The following is a 27470-nucleotide window of genomic DNA, read 5'->3' as shown; positions in this document are numbered from 1 at the left end:
TCATATTATATTTTATGTGCGGCCCACTCCGGGTCCCAAAAAAAATTCAAAAAAATAATCATAAATTTTTTGAGCAGTTTCACCTTTACGAATCCAGAAGTAATATTTACCGATATCTGTTAGAGTTGATATTTTACAAAATCCCATAAAATAATATTTTAAAATTTAGGACATATTTTAAGATTTTTGTGGGACCAAAAGTGGGCCCCACATAAGATGTAGTGTGGGCCCGTTCTGCTATCTCTCCTTAAAAATTAAGTACTTATTTGCAATTTTCAAGCTTAAAAAACAATAGGCTTGCTAAAATAAAAAAATATGCAATATCGATATTGTTTGATAGATTTCGATGAGATCTATCAAATCTTGTAAAAAAAATAGAAAAATTATTTTCGTAAACCTATTATTTTTAAGTTTGAAAATAAATCCTTATTTTTTAAATACTTATTTGAGAATTTGGAATGGGGCAGGTGTAAAAAGGCAGTGTACCCTAGCTTTTTTGTTAACCTCAATTGTTCAAGATTTGTTTGAAATGTAACGAGGTTTAAAAATATGTTCTAATTTATTCATGTTATAAAACAAACTGATCTCAAAAATTAGTTTTGAACATAAGTCGAATAAGTTGAGTAGTAGTTTGTTCAATTTTGTGTCCCGAATGAGTAAGTTTTGAAAACATGTTCAGGCAACCATCCGATTAACAGAGCTTTTAACAAGCGAACACCAACTTGAGCGGAATTATTAAGAGCCAAGGAAATGACACCCTCTCCCAATTAATTTGCGAACACCAAAAATTGGGATAGATGGTGCGCCCAATTATAGTGATGCTCCCGTGGATCGGTTTTGGGCGGACCGGTTCGGTTTCCAATCCGATCCACTCACGGCAGATTGTTGTTTTCTCCATCCGCTAACCATTTGCGAGTGTTGTTTGGAGTCATGGTAATGTTTTTTTTTTCTTTTTCCCAATCGATAGCCTATGTTCTTATTGATTACTGCAATGAAGAAACATCAAAGAGAGCTTCTCTACAAACCCAGTCCGGAAAATTATCTTCCCAGGTTGTAGATAACTCTAAAGAAAGGGCATATTTGGCTATAGCATTAGCCACCCTATTACATTCTCCAGGAACAAAAGTAAACGAAACAGAAATAAAAGAATCAAATAAACGCAACGTGTCTGCGCTCGCACCGCCAAACTGGCACTTGAAGTTTTCACCCCTTGAAGCATCTGAACAACATTCTTTGCTTCTCCTTCCACCACATATCGCATTCCCCCATCCTCTTTTACCCTTTCAACTGCTCCCCTGAACCCCACGGCTTCCACTACCTCCGCTGACACAACATCAGAGATCGGGAAGGCAAAGAATGCCTGGTATTGCGTTAATTATTTTGTTGTCCCGTGTTTGAAAAACAGTTTATTGATCTTCACATTGGCGTAGGGTTGTGACTTGTGATTGCTTGTTCTTATTTCCCATTATTCTGGGTGCTTTAATTCCCAAATCCTAACCAAACACAGTAGTAGATCAGTAACTACTAATCCTAACCAAACACATTTACTCCATGACAAAGTAGATTTGTTTCGTGAGCAATGCAATGGATTTCGCCTTCCTTTTGTGCATATTGTATGATGTCTAAAACAGTTCCCTTCAAAAAGTCTTGTTCGAATTTTGTGCAACAAGCAAGCTTCAATACCGGAGTCATGGTAATTTGAGATTTTTGTCAGAATCAATCAGTAACTACTAATGTGTCCCTTGTAAAGATGTGGCTCTTAGGACTCTCTCCGGTTGCATGTACTCCTCGGCTTCTAAGGGAGAGGTCCGGGGTTGAGTCTATAGAAAGACGTCGAACCCCTTTTGGTTGTTAGCCCACTAATTCTCCAGCTTCTAACAAAATTGCCTATACATGTCAGCATGGTATTATTTCTACTGTAGAAGCATTAGTTGCAGCAACGTCTCGAAGTTATAAAAATGGTAATACAAAAACTGCTTATTTCTTGTAAACAAACAAACCAAAGGAAATTAAAGATAAGGAAAGCACAGTTTCAAACTAAATGGAAAGCAGAAAAAGGACATCCCATATCAGTGTTTTAGAGTGGTTCAAACAAACAAAACAATTGACGAGAGAGCATATGTATTCAAAGTAAAATTAGAATGACAACTAATCAGGAGGTACCCTAAGCCGGCAGCCGAAGGACAAGAGTTTCTTTTTCATCTGTTCACTGAGATCATAGAAACCTGGAGGATCAATGTTCCTAAGGGAGGGCCTTGACGACACCATCTGAGGTAAAATATCGGTGCTCACTTTTTTACACCCAATTAGAGTTATATACCTCAGTCGTTCACAGTTCCTCACCACCTCCATTACCCCTTTATCTGTCACTTTTTCGCAGAATCCGATGTCCAAATATTGGAGATTTCGACATCTTTTTCCAATCATTGTCATTCCATTGTCATCAATTTGTGACCAACGAGCTTTCATAGTCTTCAAATTTATGGTAAAGTGGTCAAAAATATATCTCCCGAAAACACCGGAAACCTTAAGATGATTCATATTCAGTTGTGTTATGGCAGGGCATACTCTCAAAACTTTTCCAATGCCGAAATCGGTGAGGCTCATACAATTACTTACGTCGAGGAATTGTAGATTCGGACAAACTTGCCCAAAGTTCTTGAGCATCATATTAGTCAACCGCCAATTTCCGGAGATATCAAGGTGTCGCATATGGTAGTTTTTATGTAAAAAGTCCGGGAAGAAAAGATCTATCTCTTGTCCTTTCATATCTGCCATCTTAAGTGTTTCAAGTAAAGGACAACTTTTCATGAGGGTGTAAAAGGTGGCACTAGTCAACCCAGAACATTCATGAAGATCTATGAAAGTAAGATTTGAGAGATGCTGAGCCAAATCGCTTATACCTGTGTTTGTGAGGGACCAACTTCCTAGGGTTAGCTCTTCCAATGTCAACTGACATGCCTGCAAAAGCAATTTTAATGCACCATGTATTTCAAAATACTGACCCCCGGAACCAAAGAGCCTGAGCTTCTTTAATGGAGGACATGCTTTCGTGACTAAACATATATGCTTCTCCGAAAAAAGTTGTTGACTCATGGTGAGAGAATGCAGATTTTTGGCAATGGCGTATGCTTTTTCAATCTTGAAAGAGGATGCAGAAGGTTGTAACGACCACAAATTTAGCGAGAGAGAGGTCAAATTGGGGCTATGCCGCATCACAAAATCAATTCCTTCCCCGGTCACATAATGTCGACCGCTCCTGCTTATGTCAAGACTAATTGTCTTCAGTTTCACACAATTTGTGGATAGAGAAATAAGTGATTGATCAGTAATGAAACATGCATTACCTGTAAACACAAACTCCTTCAAATCCTTAAGCTTCGATGCCAATGCATCAACACCATCATCTGTAATACCTGCCGTAGCATCATCATTGGTTATTTTCTTGTACGCCCTAATCTTGAGTTCCTCTAGCCATGGAAAAAGATCTGCTATCAAAACCAAATCGCTGTCTTGCATAAGGATCAGTCGAGAGCAATCCAATACCTTCAGATTGTTCTTTATATTCTTATTCAACGCCAGTGCCTTCAAACCATCTCGCGGAAGTTTTGCCAAACGCGAACGAAACTTTATGGCTTGGAGATTCAGTGCACCAGACCGTGAAATCTGATCAAGGAGTCCGTCTATGTCCTTGTGTGCATTAGTGTTGACGACTATTGTTCCGATGTGTAGAAATCTTCGAAGAAGATTGGGGAGTAGAGGGAGCGTCCCGTCGTTTACGTTCAAGCTAAGCTTTGCCCGGTTAGATATCGACAGGAACCGCTTCGAGACCAGCGATATCGAACCCAAGGCACACTCATCGTCATCTCTAAATTTTTGGAATATAAGTTCCCAGCAATCATCTCGGAAGTGACCATGTGCTTGTTTCTTCATTGTTGATGAGTTTGAAAAGAATAAGAAAAGAGATTGAATTTCTTCTTTGTTAAGTGTAGGAGTATTTATAACGCATTAATTCCCAAGAGGAATAGGTTTCCTCTTTACTTTTTGGAAATCTATATTAAATATAAATAGAATTTCAGATCCTTCTTCCCCAAGGACTTTTTTTTTTTGCAAATCCTTTTCCATATACAGAACTGGGTGTTCAAATAAAGTTTGAAAAGAAACTATACTACTAAATAAATTAAAAAAAAAAAAAAAAAACTTTAGGGTGTTGAACCGCCAGTGGTCTCCAAGCAGTTTCTTTCAATCACAAATCATTTCAAGGTTAGCTTAAAATTCACGGACGGCAATCTCAATTTTCGGTTTGGTCTCAGTTACCTGAAAATTTATCCGGACCGAACCAATAGACTCCAAAACCATATTGATTTGGACCCATCAATCAAAGCCCGTAAAGCCCTCCTGAATTCCCACGTCGTCTTCATCGTCGAGGGTGACATCAACGATGCGCTTCTTTTATCAAAGCTGTTTGATACCGTGGCTTTCACGCACGTCGTGCACTTGGCCGCGTAGGCGGGTGTGCGCTACGCCATGGAGATTCCCCAGTCCTACATGCACAGCAACATTGCCGGGCATGGTGATGGAGACGGGGGAGATGATGGTGGTGATTTCTTGGCCGATCAAGTCGAGGATGCTGGTCGCGGTGGTGGTGATCTGGACATGGTATTTTGGTTGGGGTATTTTGTCGAATGGGTGGTGGGCAATTGGTTTCCGTCCAAAAAAGTAACAGAAGCCAACACAAGATTGACATTGAAATCAAGTCGAATAACTAATCTATCCCTTGCAACTAAGATACATGAGCATCTGGCAATTTGCCTATACGTGTCGCATGGTATAATCTCTACCAGAAGTATTAGTTGCAGCTTGTTGCGCCAAAGATTGTAACCACACAATCGAACACAAGACAAGATTTACATGGTATAATCTCTACCAGAAGTATGAACTCTCTCTGTTTCATTGATGGCTCACTTTCCACCCTAATGAATAAAATAAAATCAATGGAATAACAGGCGGCACATATTGAGCCCTGTTTAATCTCCACACAAGACCAAGCCTTAAAACATGAACAAAGTTTTGTTCGTGACAACTACGCAGAGTCATGGAATTACCCCAAACCGCCAAGCCGGCATCCGGATGACAAAACAGTGTTCATTGTCTCTTCACTGAGATCACCAAAACATGGTGGCTCAATGTTCCTAAGGCCTAAGGGAGGGCCTTGATGAAACCATCTGACGTAAATATTCCTCAGTCTTTCACAATTCCTCACCATCTCCATTACCCCTTTATCTGTCACTTTTTTGCAGTCCGATGTCCAAATCTTGGAGATCTCGACACCTATTTCCAATCATTGTCATTCCTTCGTCGGTAATCTGTGTCAAACGAGCTTTCAAAGTCTTCAAATTCACAACAGAATGGTCAGAACAGCATCCAAAAACATCTGAAACCACAAGACCATCGATGTGCAGTTGAGTTATGGCGGGGCATCTCCTCAAAACTTCTTCAATGCCAAGATTGGTGAGGTGCTTAAATTCACTTAAGGAGAGGAATGTCAGATTTGGGCATACTTGCCCAAAGTTCTTGAGCATCATATCAGTCGACCACATATTACTATAGACATCAAGGTGTCACATACGGTAGTTTTAATGCAAAAAATCTAGAGAAATAGTGTTTATCTCTAGTCCTCTCATAAATGTCATCTTAAGTATTTCAAGTGCAGGGCAACTTTTCGTGAGGGTGTAAAACGTGACACAAGTTGTCGGACCGCTTTTCCATCATCTTTCCTAAAACCAATCGGTGGTAGGAAGGGTTTCAATTAAATCTTTTATGACATTCGACATCGCACCCGCAATTCTGTTTTTATAGCGGTCGCAAGGAGTGACATTCTGGAGCATCTTTAATGGAGGACGTGCTTTTGCGATTGAACGTATTTGCTTGCCCGAAATGAGTGGTCGACACATAGTTAGAGAATGCAGATTTTTGGCATCGGTGAACGCGTTTTCAGTGGTAAAAGAGAATGCAGAAGGTTGTAACGGTGACAAAGAAATAAGCGATCGGTCAGTAATGAAACAAGCATTACCTTCCAACGCAATCTCCTTCAATCGCTTAAGCTTTGATGCGAGCGCATCCACACCATAATCTGTTATACGTCCCACAACCTTACCAACCTCACTACGCCTACCCGCCTGAATCCTGAGTTCCTCTAGCCATGGGAACAAATCCGCTATCAAAACAAAATCCTTGTCTTGCATAGAGACCAGTCCGAAGCAATCCAATACCTTGTAATCAAAGGTAATGCTTGTTTCATTACTGATCAATTGGTTATTTCTATATCCTCAAATTGTGTGAAACTCAGGAAAACTAATCTATCCCTTGGAACTAAGATACATACATGTCAGAGCTTCTGAATTTTTGCCTATACATGTCGCATGGTATTATCTGTACCAGAAAAGTATTGGTTGCAGCTGTTACACCAAAGATCAAAACCAAACAACGAACACGCACAATCGAAGACAAGACAAGATTTACGTGGTTTCCCAAATTCGGGAACTCGACAGGGATAGCGGATTCTTATTAATTTGTAACTTTGGAATTGCATTTATCTATTACTCTCAATCTCCAAGTGCATCAACTCTCTCTGTTTGCTGGTACATTGATGGCTCACTTTATAGGCAGAGAAGTAAGCTGTGATACCCCACCCTAAGATGAGTTAGTAGTGAAGTAAGTGAAAAAGAACCAAAATAAACAATGGAATAACCCATAATTCAATCCAATTTGAACAACCCAATTACGGGTGAGCAAAGACCTTTGTGGAGAGCAATTTCAGCTCTGGTGGGCTAAGAACACATCGTTGGTTGACCGATTGGGAATGAGCAGAGAAGCCGCCCAGACTTACATGCTTGTTTTGAAGGTTATAATTAACCAACGTGAGACAAGCTCTAACATTAAAAAAGAAAAGAAAAAAAAAGGAAATACTGAAAGAATTATAAGGTCATAACTCATAACTATAACGAAACAAAGTTTTGTTCGTGATCACATGCATATCAATTCGAAGAAGAGTAGGGTGACTTTGCGGCAAGCCGGCATCCAGATGACAAGGCTCCGTTTATCATCTCTTCACTGAGATCACCAAAGCATGGTGGCTCAATGTTCCCAAGGGAGGGCCTTGATGACACCATCTGAAGTAAAATATCGGTGCTCACATTTTTACACCCAACTAAAGTTGTATGACTCAGTCTTTCACAATTCCTCACCACCTCCATTACCCCTTTATCTGTCACGTTTTCGCAGCATCCAATGTCCAAATGTTGGAGATTTCGACACCTATTTCCAATCATTGACATTCCTTCGTCATTAATTTGGGTTTCACGAGCTTTCAAAGTCTTCAAATTCACTACAAAGTGGTCAGAGTATCTCCCGAAAACACATGAAACCTTGAGATGGTTGATATTCAGTTGTGTGATAAAAGGGCATCTCCTCAAAACTTCTTCAATGCTAAAGAAGGTGAGTTGTTCACAATAACTTACATCGAGGAATTGGAGATTCGGGAAAACTTGCACAAAGTTCATGAGCGTCATATCAGTCAACCATATATTCCCGGAGATATCAAGGTGTCGCATATGATAGTTTTTCGGTAAATAATCCGGAAAAAAAAAATTCATCTCTAGTCCTCTTGTATATGCCATCTTAAGTATTTGAAGTAAAGGACAACTTTTCGTGAGGGTGTAAAAGGTGGCACTAGTCAACCCAGAAGATCCATGAAGATCTATAAAAGTAAGATTAGAGAGATGTTGAGCCAAATCGCTTATACCTGTGTCTATGAGGGACCAACATGCTAAGGTTAGGTCTTCCAATGTCAACTGACATGCCTGCAAAAGCAATTTTAATGCGCCATGGATTTCAAAATACTGGCCCTCAAAGCCAACGAGCTTGAGCATCTTTAATGGAGGATGTGCTTTTGCAACTAAACATATATTCTTGCTTGAAATGAGTTGTCGACACATAGTTAGAGAATGCAGATTTTTGGCATTGGTGAACGCATTTTCCTTCGAAAAAGAGAATGCAGAAGGTTGTAATGGTGACAAATCTAGCGACAGAGAGGTCAAATTGGGACTATGCCGCATCACAAAATCAATGCCGCCAACAGTCACATTATGTTGACCTCTTTCGCTTTGCCAAATACTAATTTTACTCAGTTCCACACAATTTGTGGACAGAGAAATAAGCGATTGGTCAGTAATGAAACAAGCATGACCTTCCAACGCAATCTCCTTCAATTGCTTAAGCTTTGATGCCAGTGCCTCCACACCATCATCTGTTATTCGTGCCGCAAACTTATCATTGCCTATACACATAACCGGATGAATCCTGAGTTCCTCTAGCCGTGGGAAACAATCCGCTATCAAAACCAAATCACTGTCTTGGATAGAGATAAATCCAGAGCAATCCAATACCTTCATATTGTTCTTTATATTCTTATTCAACGCCAATGCCTTAAAACCATCTCGTGGAGGTTCCGTCATACACCAACGAAACCTTATGGCTTGGAGATTCAATACACCAGACCGTGAAATCAGATCAACGAGTCCGTCTATGTCCTTGCGGGGATTATTGTGGATGACTATGGGTTCAATGTGTCGAAATCTTTGAAGAAGATTCGGAAGTAGAGGGAGTGTCTCGTTGTTTACATATTTCAAGCTAAGCTTCATCCGATTAGATATCGAAAGGAACCGCTTTGAGACCAAAGATATCGAACCCAAGTGACGCTCATCATCTTCTCTAAGTTTTTGGAATATAAGTTCCCAGCAATCATCTGGGAAGTGGCCATGTCCTTGTTTCTTCATTGTTGATGAGTTTGAGAAGAATAAGAAAAGAGTCTTCTTTGTTCAGTATATTGATGATGTATATGAGAAGTTGTTGTATGCAACAAGAATTCAAATCCTTCTTTTCTTATGGGCCAACTGGTCGTCTCTTATTAGGGCTTCGTTTCCTTGTTCTTGATAATTCTTTCTTTTTTTTATATATATAACTCAGGTGTTCGGCTCAACATACGCGCGCCTCGACTAATTCTTAGGGCCCAATCCCACTGCCCTCTTACGGGAAACCTAATTAAAACCAGAGTAAAAGATCCTTTTTCGCTGGCCCGAAAAGAGTTATAACACCTGAGACAGCCCCATGGGATTGTAATTCCTTAACCGACTCAAACTAGGGTTTGAATCATTGTTGCATACCGTCATATACATTCGTTACTAAACCATCAACACACCCATTATAAGTTCACCTAACAAAGAAGAAGAAATTTAATCTCAGTAATGAAGAAACAACGACATGGTTATAACTTGCCAGATGATTGCTGGGAACTCATATTCCAAAAACTGAGAGAAGACGATGAGCGTGACATGTATTCGATATCTTTGGTCTCAAAGCAGTTCCTTTTGATATCTAATCGAGTGAAGCTTAGCTTGAACGTACACGACGAGACACTCCCTCTGCTCCCGAATCTTCTTCAAAGATTTCAACTCATCAAAAGCATAGTCATCAACACCTATAATCACCAGGACATAGATGGAGTCGTTCATCAGATTTCACAGTCTGGTTTTTTGAATCTCCTAGCTATCAAGTTTTGGTGTACAAGTGTACCTCCGCGAGATGGTTTTAAGGCATTGGCGTTGAATAAGAATATAAAGAACAATCTGAAGGTATTGGATTGCTCTCGACTGATCTCTATGCAAGACAAGGATTTGGTTCTGATAGCAGATTCATTCCCAGAGCTAGAGGAACTCAGGATTAGTGTGCGTGATGATATGTACGATGATGATGAGGTTGCGGCACGAATAACCGATGATGGTGTAGATGCCTTGGCATCAAAGCTTAAGGAATTGAAGAAGATTGTTTTTCAAGGTAATGCTTGTTTCATTACTGATCAATCGCTTATTTCTCTATCCTCAAATTGTGTGAAACTGAGGGAAATTAGTCTTTTGATAAACGGTAGTGCTCAACACAATTTGACTGAAGGCGGCATTGATTTTGTAGTGCGGCATAGTCGCAATTTGACCTCTCTCTCGCTAGAATTGCAGTCGCTACAACCTTCTGCATTCTCATCTACGATGGAAAACCCGTTCACCCACGCCAAAAATCTGCATTCTCTCACCATGACTCAAAAACTCTTTTCAGACAAGCGTATTTGTTTAGTCGCAAAAGCACATCCTCCATTAAAGAAACTCAATGTACTGATGGGCTTCATGGGCCAGTATCCCAAAATCTATGGGGCATAAAAAATGCTTTTGCAGGCATGTCAATCGACACTAGAAGAGCTAACCCTTGGAGGTTTGTACCTCAGAGAAGCGGCTATAACTGATTTTGCTCCGTATCTCTCTAATCTGACTTCTATACATCTTCATGACCATGCTTTGACCAGTGTCACCTTTTATACCCTCACAAAATATTGTCCTTTACTTGAAAAACTAATAATGGTACATTCGAGAGGACAAGTGATGGATACTTTTTCTCGGGGTTACTCGCATAAAAACTACCGAATGCAATACCTTGATATCTCCGGGAATATGTTGTTGAATGATACAGCGCTTGAAAACTTTGGGCAAGTTTGTCCAAATCTACGATTTCTGTGTGTACATAAATGTCTACGCCTCACCAATGTAGGCATTGGGGAAATTTTGAGGAGATGCCCTAAAATAACGCAACTGAATATCAATGGTCTTCAAGTTTCAAATGTTTTTGGGAGATATTCTGATGATCACTCTGTACTGAATTTGAAGACTTTGGAAGCTCGCATGACAGAAATTGATGACAAAGGAATGGCAATGATCGGAAATAGGTGTCGAAATCTCCAATATTTGGACATATGTTACTGCAATGAAGTGACAAATAAAGGGGTAATGGAGGTGGTGACGAACTGCGCAAGACTGAGGGATATAGATCTAATCGGGTGTGAAAAAGTGAGCACCTATATTTCGCCTGAGATGGCGTTTTCAAGGCGGAGTTCATTTATCCACGAAGTTGTGACGGTCTTAGTGAACAGATGATTCCCGCAAAAAAAACTTTGTTTCATTACAGTCATGAACTTATGTTTCTTTCACTGTTTCCAGTAATTCTTTTAATGTTATCTCTTGTCAACAATGTTGGTTAAATATAACCTCTAAAGCTAAAATATGAGCTTGGACGGCCTCTCCGTTCATTGTCAAATGACTTTTATTTGGATGATTTGACATGGTGTCAGGCTTTGTTTCAGACAAGCGTATCTGTTTAGTCGCGAAAGCACGTCCTCCATTAAAAAAAACTCAAACTGATGGGCTTCATGGGCCAGTATCCCGAAATCCATGGGGCATGCATTAAAATTGCTTTTGTAGGCAAGTCAATTGACATCTGAAGAGCCAACCCTTGGAGGTTGGTGCCTCTGAGACACGGCTATAACTCATTTGGCTCTGTATCTCTCTAATCTGACTTCTATAGATCTTCATGACCAAACACATTACTGTATGTTTCCTATGACTTGTTTGTTTCTTTTTCTTTGGAATCTGCCTCTGTTTGAGAAAAACCCTCGAGTTTCCAAAGAGCCAGCAGATTCCTCAAATGCCAAATATCAGGAAATTTGAGGGATCAGACATGGAATACGTGCTATGGCAAATTAGAGCCCAAAGTCAGGGTGTCAATATTGGGTTAGTAAGAGATGACTGAGCACAGGTCTACCAGAAAAACATAAGCCTAGTTAGAGGCTTTTTCGCTGTCTAGGAAAGGGGTAGAAGGGCGATGAATCTCTGTTAAGGCGAACTTACTTAGCCTCGGTTGACTGCTACATGGGAGCGATAGTGAAGCCAAGCAATTATACTCTTTCTTCCGGAGAATCGGATTGGAGAACTAGAACCTGAACCAGCTCTATGTAATAGGTATTCCATTCGTAGGCTTTCTTTTCAGAAAGGTTAAACAAACGAAATTAGCTAAACCTCTCTTAAGACAGCTCTATACAGGTTGTGGAGCTTTTAACTATGCAGTCATCAGTCTTAACAGTTTGCACCCTACTCAAACCACTACTACTGTATTAGTGTATTATAAATCAACACAGTCATTATCCCCTAAACTGTGCTCATTTTTTTCTATTTCATCACTATCCCCTCCCCGAGGCCTTTCACCAAGATACAACTATCTGTTCCGTAGTTGTAAAAGGACTAAAGGAGTTCTTCTTTTTTCTGGCTTTTATCCCCTAAACTATACACAATTTACCTTCAATACCATGTGAAAGCATCCAACTCACAACCAGTTGATAATGAACGAAGAGGCTGCCCATGCTCATATGCTCTATGTAATTGTTTTTAGAGGGGTTCAAACAAATGAATTTACTTTATAAGAATACTAGATATTAAAGCATGCAAACTCAAAATCAATTTGTAGCAATGAGTGAAGAGGCCACGCTGGCTCGTATACTGGTTTTGTATTTTGTGTTTGGGCTTTACTGGAAAGGTACCTTTATGTACCAGGAAAAAAGAAGCTGTAAGACACAAATTAACAAGAAGGCAATTAATCAAAAGAGTTCTGTTGAAGGTACGCTAAGCCAGCAGCCGAAGGACAAGAATTCCTTCATCATCTGTTCACTGAGATCATCAAAACGTGGCAGACCGATTCTCCTTAGGGAGGGCCTTGACAACACCATCTGATGTAAAATATCGCTGCTCACTTTTTTGCACTCAAATAAATTTATCTCCCTCAATCTTTGGCAGTTCCTCACCGCCTCCATTACGCCTTCATCTGTCAATTTTTTGCATGATCCAATGTCCAAATATCGGAGATTTAGACACCTATTTCCAATCATTGTCATTCCTTCATCATCAATTTGCATCCGACGAGTTCTCAAAGTCTTTAAGTTTAGTACAGAGAGGTCGACATAATATCTCCCGAAAACATCTGAAACCTTTATATGATCAATATTCAGATATGTTATTGCAGGGCATGTCCTCAAAACTTCTCCAATGCAAAGATTGGTGAGGCACATACAAACACTTAGGAGAAGAATTCTAGATTTGGGCATACTTGCCCAAAGTTCTGGAGATTCATATCAGTCAACCACGTATTCGAGGAGATATCAAGGTGCCACATACGGTTGTTTTTAAGTAAATAATCCAGACAAAAAGTATCCATCCCTTGTCCTCTCATTAATGTCATCTTAAGTTTTTCAAGTAAAGGACAACTTTTTGTGAGAGTGTAAAAGGTGACCACAGAACAATCATCAAGCTCTATAAAAGTTAGACTAGAGGGATGCTGAGCCAATTCACTTATACTTGTGTCTGTGAGGGGAAAACTTCCTAGTGTTAGCTCTTCCAATGTCAATTGACATGCCAGCAAAAGCAATTTCAATGAGATCTCCAAATACTGGTCCCCGAAATCAAAACCAACGAGCTCGAGCTTCTTTAATGGAGGAAGTGCTTTTGCAACTAAAAGTATATGCTTGTCCGAAACGAGATCTCGAGTCCTGGTAAATGCATATTTCTGGCATTGGTGTACGCTTTTTCAATCTTGAAAGAGGATGCGGAAGGTTTTAACAACTCCAAATTTAGCAAGAGAGAGGTGAAATTGGGATTATGTCCCTCACAAAATCAATGCCATCTCCAGTCACCAAATCTCTCAAAATTAAGCGCGAGAGAGGTCAAATTGAATCCTGATTGACAAGCCCATCTATGCCCTTGCGGTCACCAGTGTCAATGGCTATGGTTTCGATGTGTTGAAATCTTCGGAAAAAATTTGGGAGTAAAGAGAGTGTCTTGTCGTTTACCTTTAAGCTACGCTTCATCTGATTAGATATTGAAAGAAATCACTTTGAGACCAAAGATATAAAATCCAATCACGCTCATCATCTTGTCTCATTTTCTTGAATGTAAGTTCCCAGCAATCATCTGGAATGTGACCATGTCCTTGTTTCTCCATTGTTGATGAGTTTGATGAGAAGGAAAAAAGTTGAATAAATTTCTTCTTTCTTTGTTCACTTTGGATTGGAATCCACGCCATTTCAACCAATAGAATGGAGGATAATGTTCACCCTAAATTAAATTAAATTCAAATAGGTTAGACTTTATAGAGGCCAACGCTAGTAAATTCTATGTGGGCTAACAAACGAGCCGAACAGTTAACCTTAACAGTTCAAGATTTGTTTGAAAACATTTTTTTTTTCTCGGCAAAGGAAGATTTTATTAATCATTGAAACAAGTTATGACGATTAAACAGAGCCAAAGACTGATGGCTTCACAACGAGGAAAAATCGAAAACTTGAGTCCCAAACCTCGACATTCATTAGCCTTTAAGGACCCAGGGATAGGGAGGGGAAATCCAATGAATGGTTGAAAACATCAAAAGGCAAAAAGCCCAAAACCTGAAAAATAGATTTGTTTGAAAAAAAATCATGTTCAAACTCATCTTGTTTTCGAAAAGAATCGAACTCATAAACGAATTTTAAAATCGAGCTGACCACTAACCAAGGATTTTTTAAACGTCAAAAGTCAAACTGGTTGAGGAGTAATTTGTTCGAGCTTCGTCAAAAACTTAATAAGGTTCGAAAAAATGTTCGAGCAACCATCAAATCAACCGAGCTTTTAACGAGCGAACACAACCGGTCGTCTCTTATTAGGACTTCGGTTCCTTGTTCTTAATAATTGCTTTTTTATATAACTCAGATGTTCAGGGCAATTTACGCGCACCTTGACTAATTCTTGGGGTTCAATCCCACCATCCTTTTGTGGGAAGTCCAATTAAAGCCGCAATAAAATTCGTTTTTCGCTGGTCCCTAAAGGGCTGACAGCACCTGAAAAGTTTCAGACTGAAACCTTAAAACGAAGCAAACTCCGAAATTCCAAGCCTTACCACAAGGCCAACCGACTCAACCTAACCGCTATATTTGTATCCCCCTTTTTGGAGAAATTCACAAGGCCAACCGACTCAACCTAACCGCTATATTTGTATCCCCCTTTTTGGAGAAATTTTTGGGTGCCGGAAGGGTACCACGTCACCCGGCTGATGTAGTGCCCGAACACCACATCCGGGCTGTCCAAAAGTGTATTGGACAGCCCAGATTGAACCACTCTCTCTCCTCTCACCCCAACACTCTCTCTTGTTTCTCCCTCCAAACCCAAGTCGTCCAAAACCGAAATGGACGGCCCGGATTCGCCAAGCGGGCACGACGTGTACCCGCTTGGCACTGAAAAACTTCTCCCCTTTTTGCCAATCCGTTTTCCAAATTTGGTTCCACTTTTTTTCCCCATATCCTTTTTGACCTAGAATTTGAATCATTGTTGCATACCATGAGATACATTCGTTACTAAACCATCAATACAGCCATTATAAATTGACCTACACTGAACAAAGAAGAAATTTAATCTCGTTTATTTTCTCAAACTCGTCAGTAATGAAGAAACAACGACATGGTTACTTCCCGGATGATTGCTGGGAACTCATATTCCAAAAACTTCGAGAAGACGATGAGCGCGACTTGCATTCGGTATCTTTGGTCTCAAAGCGGTTCCTGTCGATATCTAGCCGGGTGAAGCTTAGCTTGAAGGTGAACGACAAGACAATCCCACTACTCCCGAATCTTCTTCGAAGATTTCGACACATCGAAAGCATAGTCATCGACAACACCGATACCCATAACGACATAGATGGAGTCGTTCATCAGATTTCACAGTCTGGTGTATTGAATCTCAAAGCCTTAACGTTTTCGTGTTCTACAGAACCTCCGCGAGATGGTTTTAAGGCACTGGCGTTGAATAAGAATATGAAGAATAAATTGAAGGTATTGGATTGCTCTGGACTGATCTCTATTCAAGACAACGATTTGGTTTTGATTGCAGATTGTTTCCCACGGCTAGAGGAACTCAGGATTAGTGCGAGTGATTATATGTGCGATGATGAGGTTGCGGCACGTATAACAGATGATGGTGTGGATGCCTTGGCATCAAAGCTTAAGGAATTGAAGAAGATTGCTTTTGAAGGTAATACTTGTTTCATTACTGATCAATCACTTATTTCTCTATCAACAAATTGTGTGAAACTCAGGGAAATCAATCTTCGCATATACCGTGGTGGTCAAGATTTTGTGACTGAAGACGGCGTTGATTTTGTGGTGCAGCATAGTCCCAATTTGACCTCTCTCTTGTTGCAATTGCGGTCGCTACAACCTTCTACATTCTCTTTTACGATTGGAAACCCTTTCACCCACGCCAAAAATCTGCATTCTCTCACCATGTTTCAAGAACTCGTTACAGACAATTAAGCGTATTTGTTTGGTCGCAAAAGCACGTCCTCCATTAAAGAAACTCGAACTTATGGGCTTCATGGGCCAGTATCCTGAAATCCATGGGGCATTAAAATTGCTTTTGCAGGCATGTCAATCGACATTGGAAGAGCTAACCCTTGGAGCTTGGTCCCTTGAACTCGAAGACACGGGTATTGTTGATTTGGCTCCGTATCTCTCTAATCTGACTTCTATACATCTTCATGAACATTTTCATTTGACCTGTGTCACCTTTTGCACCCTCACAAAATACTGTCCTTCACTTCAAAAACTTAAGATGGGCCTGATGGGAAAATATTCGAGAGGACAAGAGATCGACTCTCTTTCTCAGGATTACACACATAAAAACTACCGAATGCAGCACCTTGATATCTGCGAGACTATGTGGTTGAATGATTCAACGCTCATAAACTTTGGGCATGTTTGTCCAAATCTGCAATTTCTGTGTGTACTTGAATGTCCGCGCCTCACCAATGTAGGCATTGTGGAAGTTTTGAGGAAATGCCCCGAAATAACGCAACTGAATATCAATGGTCTTCAGGTTTCAGATGTTTTCGGGAGGTATTCCGATGATCACTCTGTACTATTGAATTTGAGGACTTTGAAAGCTCGCGGGACAGAAATTGCTGACAACGGAATGGCAATGATAGGAACTAGGTGTCGAAATCTCCGATATTTGGACATTGGAAACTGCGAAAAAGTGACGGATAAAGGGGTGATGGAGGTGGTGAGGAACTGCCAAAGACTGAGGGATATAATTCTAGATGATTGTGAGAAAGTGAGCTCCCGTACTTTACCTCTAATGTTGTTGTCAAGGCCCTCCCTCAGGAATATTGATCCACCATGTATCGATGATCTCAGCAAACAGCTGATAAACTTATTCTTGTCCTTCAACTGCCGGGTTGGCGATTCGTTGAAGAGTGGTGATTTTAGTTGTTTGCTTCATTAATTAACTTTGAATTCATGCGGCTATGGTCGCAGAAGGCTTTTGTTGTTATATTAAAACTGTTCTTCTATCGTTTTCCTTTATTTAAACGCTACATCTGATATTTTTTCATCAATAGAGGAAGTAATTGTCAGTGGCATATCAAAGCTCAAAAATTGAAGGAGATTGTGTTTCCAGGTAACTGCTGCTGTACCGATCGATCTTTTGCTTCTCTCTCCTCAAATTGTTTGAATGTGAGTGAGATTAGATTCATCTAAGCAACAAGAAATGGCTTGTGACTAACAGGGGAATTGCCGCCGGGTGGTAGCCCTTTTATTCGGGTAAACAGCTCACTTCTACATGGTGTGGGTTCGAGAGGTTGAACATTTTGGTCACGCAGCCAACGCTCCTTTGTGCATTGCAACTCTATCGGTCCGGCTGTGAACCATTAGCCCGCAGTCGGGCGTTTGAAATTTATCATTTATGGCCGATTGGTCTCTCCTCAAATTGGTTGCTGCCCTCCTCCTCTTTTGCCCACAGTTAAAAATAATCAATGGGCAACTACATCACAAACTTATAGAAGCAAAACCAAGAGTTAATGGGTTCTGACCAGTGTTAGCACTCAAAATGTACAAGGCAGAAAAGAGAAAGGCAAAAAGTTGGTAACCAAACACCCCCACGTCCCCACGTATTACTAACTATACGCTGCAATCTCCTTCACGACTTGGAGAAGTAAACAAAGGATTCACATGTCTAAAACAAAAACGTAAGTCTAGTTAGTGGCTTTTTTGCCCTCTAGTTTTAGAGATTATAGTCACCTGGAAGAGTTTATTTTTAAATCCAAACCGTTAGAAGCACTTTTGGACTGCTATGATTGTGCCCTACAGGGTGCCCGAATCCTTCGTATGACTTGCTTGTTTCTTTTTCTTTGGAATCTGCCTCTGTTTGGGGAACCTCATTTTCTTAAGAGCCAGCAGATTCCTCAAATGCCAAATATCAGGAAATTTGAGGAATCAGACATAGAATATGTGCTCTAGCAAATCATCAAAGCACCAAAAGAAGAGGGCACACAAGGTCTACCACACAAACATAAGCCCAGTTGGAGGCTATTTCACCCTCTAGGAAAGGGGTAGAAGGGCGACCAATCTATTTTGAGGTGAACTTACTTAGCCTAGTAGCCAGGTGGGACTGCTACATGGGAGCGACCAAGCGATAGTGAAGCCAAGCAATTGCCTTTAACTACGCAGCGATCAGTCTTAACATATCTTGGATAAGAAAGTACTCTAAGGAATAAAAATCAACACAGTCACCATCCTCGAGATACAACCATGCGTAACTGTACAAATGTTCTGAAAGACCACCGCAAAGCCTCCAGGCATGCTTTAGCTTCAGCCATTGTTGTCACCCTGTACATACATACATATACAACTAGCTGTGACAACTTGTAGGCTTGTACAGACATATAAAACTAAGCTATATGCCAAAGATTCAGATAATGTGCCTATACGGATTGCGCGGTATTATCTCTACCTGAAGTATTAGTTGCACCTGTTACGACAAAGATAGAAGCCAAATTCGGGTACTCAACAAGGACAGCAGATTCTTTTTTCTAACGGAGGAATTTCATTTGTCTATCACTCTCAATCTCCAAGTGTATGAAATCTCTCTGTTTCCTGGTTGCATTAATGCAATACAGAGGGCTCACTTTACAGGCAGAGAAGTGAGCTGTGATACTCCACCCTAAGATGAGTTAGTAGTGAGGTATGTGAAAGGTTTTGATAAACATAAAGAGAAAAAAACAAAAAGGAATAACAGGTGGCACATATTGAGCCATGTTTCATCTCCACACTAGACCAACAAATCATCCCATAATTCAATTCAATTTGAACAGCCCAATTACGGCTGAGCAAAGACCTTTGTGGAGAGCAATTTCAGCTCTGGTGGGCTAAGAACAAATCGTTGGTTGACCAATTGGCAATAAACGGAGAGGCCGCCCAAACTTACATGCTAGTTTTGAAGGTTTTAATTAACCAACTTGAGAAAAGCTCTAACATTAAAAAAGGAAAAAAAAGGAAATACTGAAAGAATTATAAGGTCATAACTCATAACTATAACAAAACAAAGTTTTGTTCGTGATCACATGCACGTCATCAATTCGAAGAAAAGTAGTGTGACTCCACCCCAAGCCGGCATCCGGATAACAAGACTGTGTTTATCAACTCTTCACTGAGATCACGGAAGCATGGTGGCACAATGTTCCTAAGGGAGGGCCTTGATAACACCATCTCAAGTAAAATATCGGTGCTCACTTTTTTACACACAACTAAACTTATATGCCTCAGTCTTTCACAATTCCTCACCACCTCCCTTACCCCTTTATCTGTCACGTTTTCGCAAAATGCAATGTCCAAATATTGGAGATTTCGACACCTATTTCCAATCATTGCCATTCCTTCGTCATTAATCTGTGTGTGACGAGCTTTCAAAGTCTTCAAATTCACTACAGAATGGTCAGAACAGCATCCAAAAACATCTGAAACCTCAATACCATTGATATGCAGTTATGGCAGGGCATCTCCTCAAAACTTCTCCAATGCCAAGATTGGTGAGGCGCTTAAATTCACTTACAGAGAGGAATTTTAGATTTGGGCATACTTGCCCAAAGTTCTTGAGCATCATATCAGTCAACAACAAATTACTAAAGACATCAAGGTGTCGCATACGGTAGTTTTCATGTAAACGTTTTGGAGAAAAATTATCCATCACTTGTTCTCTCGTGTATGCCATCTTAAGTGTTTCAAGCGAAGGGCAACTTTTCGTGAGGGTGTAAAATATGACACTAGTCAACCCAAAACATGCATGAAGATCTATAAAAGTTAGATTAGAGAGATGCTGAGCCAAATCACTTATAGCTGTGTCTGTGAGGGACCAACGAACTAGGATTAGCTCTTTTAGTGTCAACTGACATGCCTGCAAAAGCAATTTTAATGCACCATGGATTTCAAAATACTTGCCTTCGAAACAATTGAGCTGGAGCATCTTTAATGAAGGGCGTGCTTTTGCGATTGAACATATTTGCTTGCCTGAAATGAGTTGTCAATACATAGTTAGAGAATGCAGATTTTTGGCATCGGTGAAAGCATTTTCAGTGGTAACAGAGAATGCAGAAGGTTGTACAAAAAACAAATTTAGTGAGAGAGAGGTTAAATTGGGACTATGCCGCATCACAAAATCAATGCCGCCTCCAGTCACATAATGTTGACCGCCACGGCTCGTCCAAAGACTAATTTTACTTAGTTTCACACACTTTGTGGACAGAGAAATAAGCGATCGGCCAGCAATGAAACCACCATCACCTTCCAACGCAATCTCCTTCAATTGCTTAAGCTTTGATGCCAGTGCATCCACACCATCTGTTATACGTGCTGCAACCTTGCCAATCGTAAAATACTTACCCGCTTGAATCCTGAGTTCCTCTAACCGTGGGAACAAATCCGCTATCAAAACCAAATCCTTGTCTTGCATAGAGACCAGTCCGAAGCAATCCAATACCTTCAGATCGTCTTTTATATTCTTATTCAACGCCAATGCCTTGAAACCAGCTCGCGGAGGTTCTGTCATACACCAACGAAACTCTATGGCTTGGAGATTCAATACACCAGACCGCGAAATCAGATCAAGGAGTCCATCTATTTCCTTGTGGGCAGTGATGAGTAGGGTTTCGATGTTTTGAAATCTTCGAAGAAGATTTAGGAGTAGAGGGAGTGTCTTGTCCCTTACCTTCAAACTAAGCTTCACCCGATTAGATATTGAAAGGAACCGCTTTGAGACCAAAGATATCGAATCCAAGGCACGCTCATCATCTTCTCTAAGTTTTTGGAATATAAGTTCCCAGCAATCATCTGGGAAGTTACCATGTCCTTCTTGTTTCTTCATTGTTGATGAGTTTGAGAAGAAAAGGAAAACATTTTTCTTTGTTCAGTGTAGGTTATTTATAACAAAAATGCTAGAGGCACGTCACCTCAGCCACACCTCAACCATACCCTCTCACATGCAGGAGGTGTGGCTGGGGTGATGTGCCTCTAGCACTATTTATAATGGGTATGTTTAATCATTGATGATGTATTAACGCATATATAATAAATTGTTGTATGCAACAAGGATTCAAATCCTTGATAAAAGGGATATATATGGAAAAATAAACCCAATAGGAAAAGAAATCAACAAAAAATAGGTTAGACTTAGGGGTGGCAAATGGACAGGTTTGGGCCAAATTGGTTAAATTGTAAGTGGGTTGGGTCTTTAATGGTTTAATGACCCATGTAGACCCATTAATTATGAGTCTAATTACCCATACACAGCCTGACTCATTTATTTAAAAACAAACATGACCCGCCCATTGGCCCAATTACATACTACTATATACTAAAATTTAAAATGACTAAAATATCAATATACACTAAAATGACCATATTACCCTTGTAAATTTAAATGACCAAAATATCCATATACACTAAAATTAACATACTATCCCTCTACTACTTAAATGACGAAATTACCAATGTACACTTAGGGTGGATTTGGCTTCATAAGTGAAATAGTAACTTATTTTGTCTTTATTCAATTTTTTTTCTTTTGTATTTGTTAGTTTGCGTCAAACTTTTGTAACTTATCGATTCTTCTTGGCGAGAAGAATCAAAAAAGTATAAATTTTGATCGAAACTCATAATTTTTTTTAAAAAGACAAAAATAAGTAAAATAAGTTGTTTTTTTGACTTATTTTCATCTTTATTCAAAAAAATTATGAGTTTCGATCAAAAATTTTTACTTTTCCGAATCCTCTCGTCTAGACGAATCAATAAGTCACAAAAGTTTGACGCAAAATTGATAAATGCTAAAAAAATCAAAGATCTGTCTGAACGAAATTGTCATCTAGAGTCTGAACGAAACACAGATGAGAGAGAGAATATTTGTGAGTGTGGTAATGAACTCTGGCTCTCTCATGTGTGTGCAAAATTCATAGAGAATTTTGACCCAAGTGAACAAGAACTCTGGCTCTGCCCATACTCATTTGTGTGCAACGAATAATTTGTGAGATAACTAACTTAATTTTGGTTGGTTTTTCTGTTCTTTGTTAAATCTTGCTAGAATTTCATAATTCAAAGGAATTAACTGAGTCACATAGGCAATTGACGTAACAGTTGAATGATTTGTGTGGTTAATTAGCTTGTTGTGGGATAGACAGTGCCAAACACAAATGAGGGGGGGGGGGGGGGGGGGGGAGGAGGAGAGAGAGAGAGAGAGAGAGAGGTCGAGAGCCGGAGGAGAATCAAGAGTGGATGAAGGATTTTTTTTTTTTTTTGTCATGTTCATGACTTATTGGGTCATTTTAGTTAACCCAATTAAGACCCAATTAATAAATGGATTAGATGGGTTGGACCCATTCTAACCCAACCAATAAATGGGTTGGGTTGGGTCCAATTTTAGTGGGTGAATTTGGGTTAATTAATGGGTTTGGATCCAATATGCCACCCATAATTAGACTTTATAGAGGCCCATGCTATTAAATTCTAGGTGGGCTAACAAACGAGCCGAACAGTTAACCTTAACAGTTCAAGATTTGTTTGAAAACTTACGAGTTCTAAAAAGAATATGTTCAAACTTATCTTGTTTTCGAAAAGAATCAAACTCATAAACGAATTTTTAAAATCGAGCTGCTCACTAACCAAATCTCGAGTAATTTGAAGTTTTTAAACATCAAAAGTCAAACTAGTTGAGGAGTAATTTGTTCGAGCTTAATTAGTCAAAAAATTACTAATAAGATTCAAATCAACCAAGCTTTTAACGAGAGAACACAAGCTATTTCAGTATTTTGTTCATTTATCTGCTCTAATTCTAGGTTAATCGTAGGATTAATTGAGGTGTGCGTAAGTTGACCCGGATACCTAGATACATACATATTTGAATGATGCAGATCCATATGAGTTCATATTAAGTTTCATTGTTGCGATAGGATTTTTCTTATGGGCCAACCCGCGTCTCTTATTAGGGCTTTGTTTCCTTGTTCTTAGTAATTCCTTTTTTTTTAAACTCGGGTGTCCGGTCCAACATACGCGCGCCTTGACTAATCCTCCCACTGCCCTCTTACGGGAAATCTAATTAAAGCCGGAGTAAAGTTCCTTTTTTCGCTGGCCCAAAAGGAGTTGATAGCCCAGAGACAACCCCTTGGGATTGTTCTTATTCACTGTAATTCCTTTTTCGAAATTTGTTTCCAGCACATTCGTTACTAAACCATCAATACAGCCATTATAAATTCACCTATCCTGTTCAAAGAAGAAGAAACTTAAGGTAATACAGTACTTGTTTCATTACTGATTTATCGCTTATTTCTCTATCAACAAATTGTGTGAAACTCAGGAAAATTAGTCTTTGCATATACGGTGGCGGTCAAGATTTTGTGACTGAAGACGGCATTGATTTTGTGGTGCGGCATAGTCCCAATTTGACCTCTCTCTCGCTAGAATTGCAGTCGCTACAACCTTCTACATTCTCTCTTACCATTGGAAACCCATTCACCCATGCCAAAAATCTGCATTCTCTCGCCATGTATCAAGAAGTCATTATAGACAAGCGTATTTGTTTAGTCGCAAAAGCTCATCCTCCATTAAAGAAACTCAAACTTATGGGCTTCATGGGGCCAGTATCCCGAAATGCATGGGGCATTAAAATTGCTTTTGCAGGCATGTCAATTGCTTTTGTGGGGAAATGAGCTCCTACATTTTACCTCTATTCTTGTTGTCAAGGACCACCCTCAGGAATATTGATCCACCATGTATCGATGATCTCAGCAAACAGCTGATAAACTTGTTCTGTCCAACAACTGCCTGGTTGGCGATTCGTCGATGAGTGACGATTTTAGTTGTTTGCTTCATTAATTAACTTTGAATTCATGCGGTTATGGTCGCAGAAGGCTTTGTTGTCATATTAAAACTATGAACATATAGTTCTTCCATCGTTTTCCATTTTTTAAACGCTACTTCTGATATATTTTCATCAATAGAGGAAGTAATTGTCAGTGGCATATCAAAGCTCATGAATTGAAGGAGATTGTGTTCGAAGGTAACTGTTGTACCGATTGATCTTTTGTTTCTCTCTCCTCAAATTGTTTGAACGTGAGTGAGATTCATCTAAGCAACAAGAAACGTCTTGTGACTATACCAGGGGAATTGGTTAATGGAAGGGAACATAGTCCCAACTTGACCGCTCTCGCACTCATGTCAGAGTCGTCGTATGCAAGTTTACACCCGTATTTGAGACGGGAGTTCTGCTGTCGGAGCAATGACGAATAGTATCACTCAACAATTGCCACCGGGTGGTAGCCTTTGGGTAAAAAGCCCACTTCTACTGCATGGTCTGGGTTCGAGAGGTTGAACATTTTGGTCACGCGGCAGACGCTCCTCTGTGCTTTGCAACGCTATCGGTCCGGCTGTGAACCATTAGCCCGCAGTCGGACGTTAGATCACCAGTTGCTCCCTCCTTCACTTTTGCCCACAGTTAAAAATAATCAATGTGCAACTACATCACAAACTTATAGAAGCAAAACCAAGGAGTTAATACTAATGTTAGCACTCAAAATGTGAAAGGCAGAAAATAGAAAGGCAAAAAGTTGGTAACCAAACACACCCCCACGTATTACTAACTGTATGCTGCAATCTCCTTTAGGACTTGGAGAAGAAAACAAAGGATTCACAGGTCTAACACGAAAACGTAAGCCTAGTTGGGGGGCTTTTTGCACTCTAGTTTTAGAGATTATAATCATTAAAGTGGTGGAATAAGCTCTAACACTCTCTCACTCGTGCGATCCCTAACCGGGACTTGGAGAAGTAAAGAAAGGATTCATAACATAAGGATTCCAAAAAAAGAAAAAAGACAAACCAAGGGACAATCAATCAAAAAAGCCTTTGTCCAAAGCTTCGATAAGAGCCTAGCTCTAACATGTTAAAATATTCAACTAGAATTAATACAATTGGAGATAAGCGGAGAAGCCTTACTGAGCGAAGAGGCTGCCCATAATTAACCAATGTGAGGTCACAAGCTCTAATATTGAAAAAGAAAAACAGAAAACAATAGAAGAACTTCAGTAAAACAAAAGTTTTGTTTGTGATCACAAGAATGGCAACTACGCAGAGTCATGGCAATGCGCTAAAGCCAGCATCGAAAGGACAACACAGTGTTTATAAATGCCATTCAATACCATCTTTAGGTGGTGGCTTAATGTTCCTAAGGGAGGGCCTTGACAATTCCATCTCAGGTAAAATATTGTGGCTCACTTCTCTACACCCACCTAGAAGGACATCCCTCAGTCTTTTGCAGTTCCTCACCACCTCCATTACACCTTTATCGGTCACTTTACAGCAACGTTCGATGTCCAAACAACTACGCAGAGTCATGGCAATGCGCTAAAGCCAGCATCGAAAGGACAACACAGTGTTTATAAATGCCATTCAATACCATCTTTAGGTGGTGGCTTAATGTTCCTAAGGGAGGGCCTTGACAATTCCATCTCAGGTAAAATATTGTGGCTCACTTCTCTACACCCACCTAGAAGGACATCCCTCAGTCTTTTGCAGTTCCTCACCACCTCCATTACACCTTTATCGGTCACTTTACAGCAACGTTCGATGTCCAAATATTGGAGATATCGACACCTACTTCTGATCATTGCCATTCCTTTGTCATTAAGTTGTGTCGCTTCAGCTCTCAAAGTCTTCAAATTCACTACCGAGTGGTCAGAATAGCTCCCAAAAATATTCGAAACCGAAAGACCATTGATATTCAGTTGTGTTATGGCAGGGCATCTCCTTAAAACTTCTCCAATGCCAGAATTGGTGAGGTACGAACAATCACTTACATCGAGGAATTGTAGATTCGGGCAAACTTGCCCAAAGTTCTTGAGCATCTGATCAGTCAACCACATATTCTTGGAGATATCAAGGTGTCGAATACGGTAGTTTATAAGTACATAGTCTGCAGAAAAAGTATCCATCTCTTGTCCACTTGTATGTGTCATTTTCAGTATTTCAAGTAATGGACAACTTTTCATGAGGGTGTAAAAGGTGACACTAGTGAACCCAAAACATCCCGTAACATCTATAAAAGTTAGATTGGAGAGATACTGAGCCAAATTGCCTATATATGTGTCTGTTATTTGCCAGTTTCTTAGGGTTAGCTCTTCCAGTGTCACCTTACATGCCTGCAAAAGCGAATTTAAAGCACCATGCAATTCAGGATACTGGCCGTTGAGGCCAATGAGTTCCAGCTTCTTTAATGGAGGAGATGCTTTTGCAACTAAACGTATATGCTTGGCCGAAACGAGTTGTCGATACATAGTTAGAGAATGCAAATTTTTGACATTAGCGAACGCATTTTCGGTTGTAAAAGAGAATGCAAAAGGTGTTAACAGCCCCAAATTTAGCGAGAGAGTGGTCAAATTGGGACTATGCTGCATCACAAAACCAATGCCATCTTCAGTCACACGATGTTGACCGCCTAGGGTAAGATTAATCGTCCTCAGTTTTACGCAGTTTGCTGATAGAGAAATAAGCGATTGATCAGTAATGAAAAAAGCATCACCTTTAAAAACAATCTTCTTCAACTCCTTAAGCTTTGAGGCCAATGCATCAACACCATCATCTGTTATACGTCCCGCAACCTCACCATTGCTCATAATTAACTTATAAGTCCTAATCTTGAGTTCTTCTAGCCGTGGGAAACAATTCGCTATCGAAACCAAATCGTTGTCTTTCAGGAAGACCAGCAGAGTGCAATCCAATACCTTCACATGGCTCTTTATGTTCGTATGCAACGCAAGTGCCTTAAAACCATCTCGCGGAGGTTTTGGCGAACACCAGCAAAACTTTATGGCTTGGAGATTCAATGCACCAGACCGTGAAATCAGATCAACGAGTCCATCTATTTCGTTGCCGGCGGTGATGACTAGGGTTTCGATGTTTCGAAATCTTCGAAGAAGATTCGGGAGTAGGGGGAGTGTCTCATCGTTTACGTTCAAACTAAGCTTCACCCAATTAGATATCGAAAGGAACCGCTTTGAGACCAAAGATATCGAATCCAAGTCACGCTCATCATCTTCTCTAAGTTTGTGGAATATAAGAGTCCAGCAATCATCTGGGAAGTAACCATGCCCTCGTTTCTTCATTGATGAGTTTGAGAAGAAGAAGAAAACGTTCTTTCTTTGTTCAG

At 40.0% G+C, this 27470-nt stretch overlaps 8 protein-coding genes across 11 annotated transcripts; 3 read left to right on the top strand and 5 right to left on the bottom strand.

Annotated features, from left to right (window-relative positions):
* Positions 1-2148: 2148 nt before the first annotated feature.
* Positions 2149-3933, bottom strand: LOC131326371 (F-box/LRR-repeat protein 4-like). The gene has a single exon (XM_058359135.1). It carries the CDS (start codon positions 3931-3933, stop codon positions 2149-2151), a length of 1785 nt encoding a protein of 594 aa, XP_058215118.1.
* A 3104-nt stretch (positions 3934-7037) lies between these two features.
* LOC131326363 (F-box/LRR-repeat protein 4-like) lies at positions 7038-8837 on the bottom strand. Its single transcript, XM_058359124.1, has one exon. It carries the CDS (start codon positions 8835-8837, stop codon positions 7038-7040), a length of 1800 nt encoding a protein of 599 aa, XP_058215107.1.
* Positions 8838-9305: 468 nt separating this feature from the next.
* Positions 9306-11036, top strand: LOC131326355 (F-box/LRR-repeat protein 4-like). Its single transcript, XM_058359114.1, has 2 exons — positions 9306-10220; positions 10284-11036. Exons 1-2 carry the CDS (start codon positions 9306-9308, stop codon positions 11034-11036), a joined length of 1668 nt encoding a protein of 555 aa, XP_058215097.1.
* A 1493-nt stretch (positions 11037-12529) lies between these two features.
* LOC131326346 (uncharacterized) lies at positions 12530-14007 on the bottom strand. The gene is made up of 3 exons (XM_058359104.1): positions 13826-14007; positions 13036-13474; positions 12530-12916 (listed from the first exon to the last, which is right to left on the bottom strand). Exons 1-3 carry the CDS (start codon positions 14005-14007, stop codon positions 12530-12532), a joined length of 1008 nt encoding a protein of 335 aa, XP_058215087.1.
* Positions 14008-15397: 1390 nt separating this feature from the next.
* On the top strand, positions 15398-16264 carry LOC131326339 (uncharacterized). Its single transcript, XM_058359092.1, has one exon. It carries the CDS (start codon positions 15398-15400, stop codon positions 16262-16264), a length of 867 nt encoding a protein of 288 aa, XP_058215075.1.
* Positions 16265-16316: 52 nt separating this feature from the next.
* LOC131326329 (uncharacterized) lies at positions 16317-17234 on the top strand. The gene has a single exon (XM_058359082.1). It carries the CDS (start codon positions 16317-16319, stop codon positions 17232-17234), a length of 918 nt encoding a protein of 305 aa, XP_058215065.1.
* A 1187-nt stretch (positions 17235-18421) lies between these two features.
* Positions 18422-21170, bottom strand: LOC131303383 (putative F-box/LRR-repeat protein 8). Of its 4 annotated transcripts, none has more exons than XM_058330250.1 (3): positions 20666-21170; positions 20225-20293; positions 18422-18616 (listed from the first exon to the last, which is right to left on the bottom strand). In XM_058330250.1, exons 1-3 carry the CDS (start codon positions 21144-21146, stop codon positions 18612-18614), a joined length of 555 nt encoding a protein of 184 aa, XP_058186233.1. In that variant the 5' UTR covers positions 21147-21170; the 3' UTR covers positions 18422-18611. The 4 variants fall into 4 exon arrangements, with proteins under 4 accessions (XP_058186233.1, XP_058186228.1, XP_058186221.1 ...); XM_058330245.1 differs by having other exon boundaries at positions 20567-21169; XM_058330238.1 differs by lacking the exon at positions 18422-18616 and having other exon boundaries at positions 19170-20293.
* A 4479-nt stretch (positions 21171-25649) lies between these two features.
* LOC131303375 (uncharacterized) lies at positions 25650-27470 on the bottom strand. The gene is made up of 2 exons (XM_058330224.1): positions 26844-27470; positions 25650-26759 (listed from the first exon to the last, which is right to left on the bottom strand). Exons 1-2 carry the CDS (start codon positions 27424-27426, stop codon positions 25702-25704), a joined length of 1641 nt encoding a protein of 546 aa, XP_058186207.1. The 5' UTR covers positions 27427-27470; the 3' UTR covers positions 25650-25701.

Source organism: Rhododendron vialii, chromosome 1a (assembly GCF_030253575.1).
Source record: "Rhododendron vialii isolate Sample 1 chromosome 1a, ASM3025357v1".
Taxonomy (NCBI): domain Eukaryota; kingdom Viridiplantae; phylum Streptophyta; class Magnoliopsida; order Ericales; family Ericaceae; genus Rhododendron; species Rhododendron vialii.
Note: the sequence above shows the minus strand (reverse complement) of the source record. Positions and strands in the feature narration are given on the sequence as shown.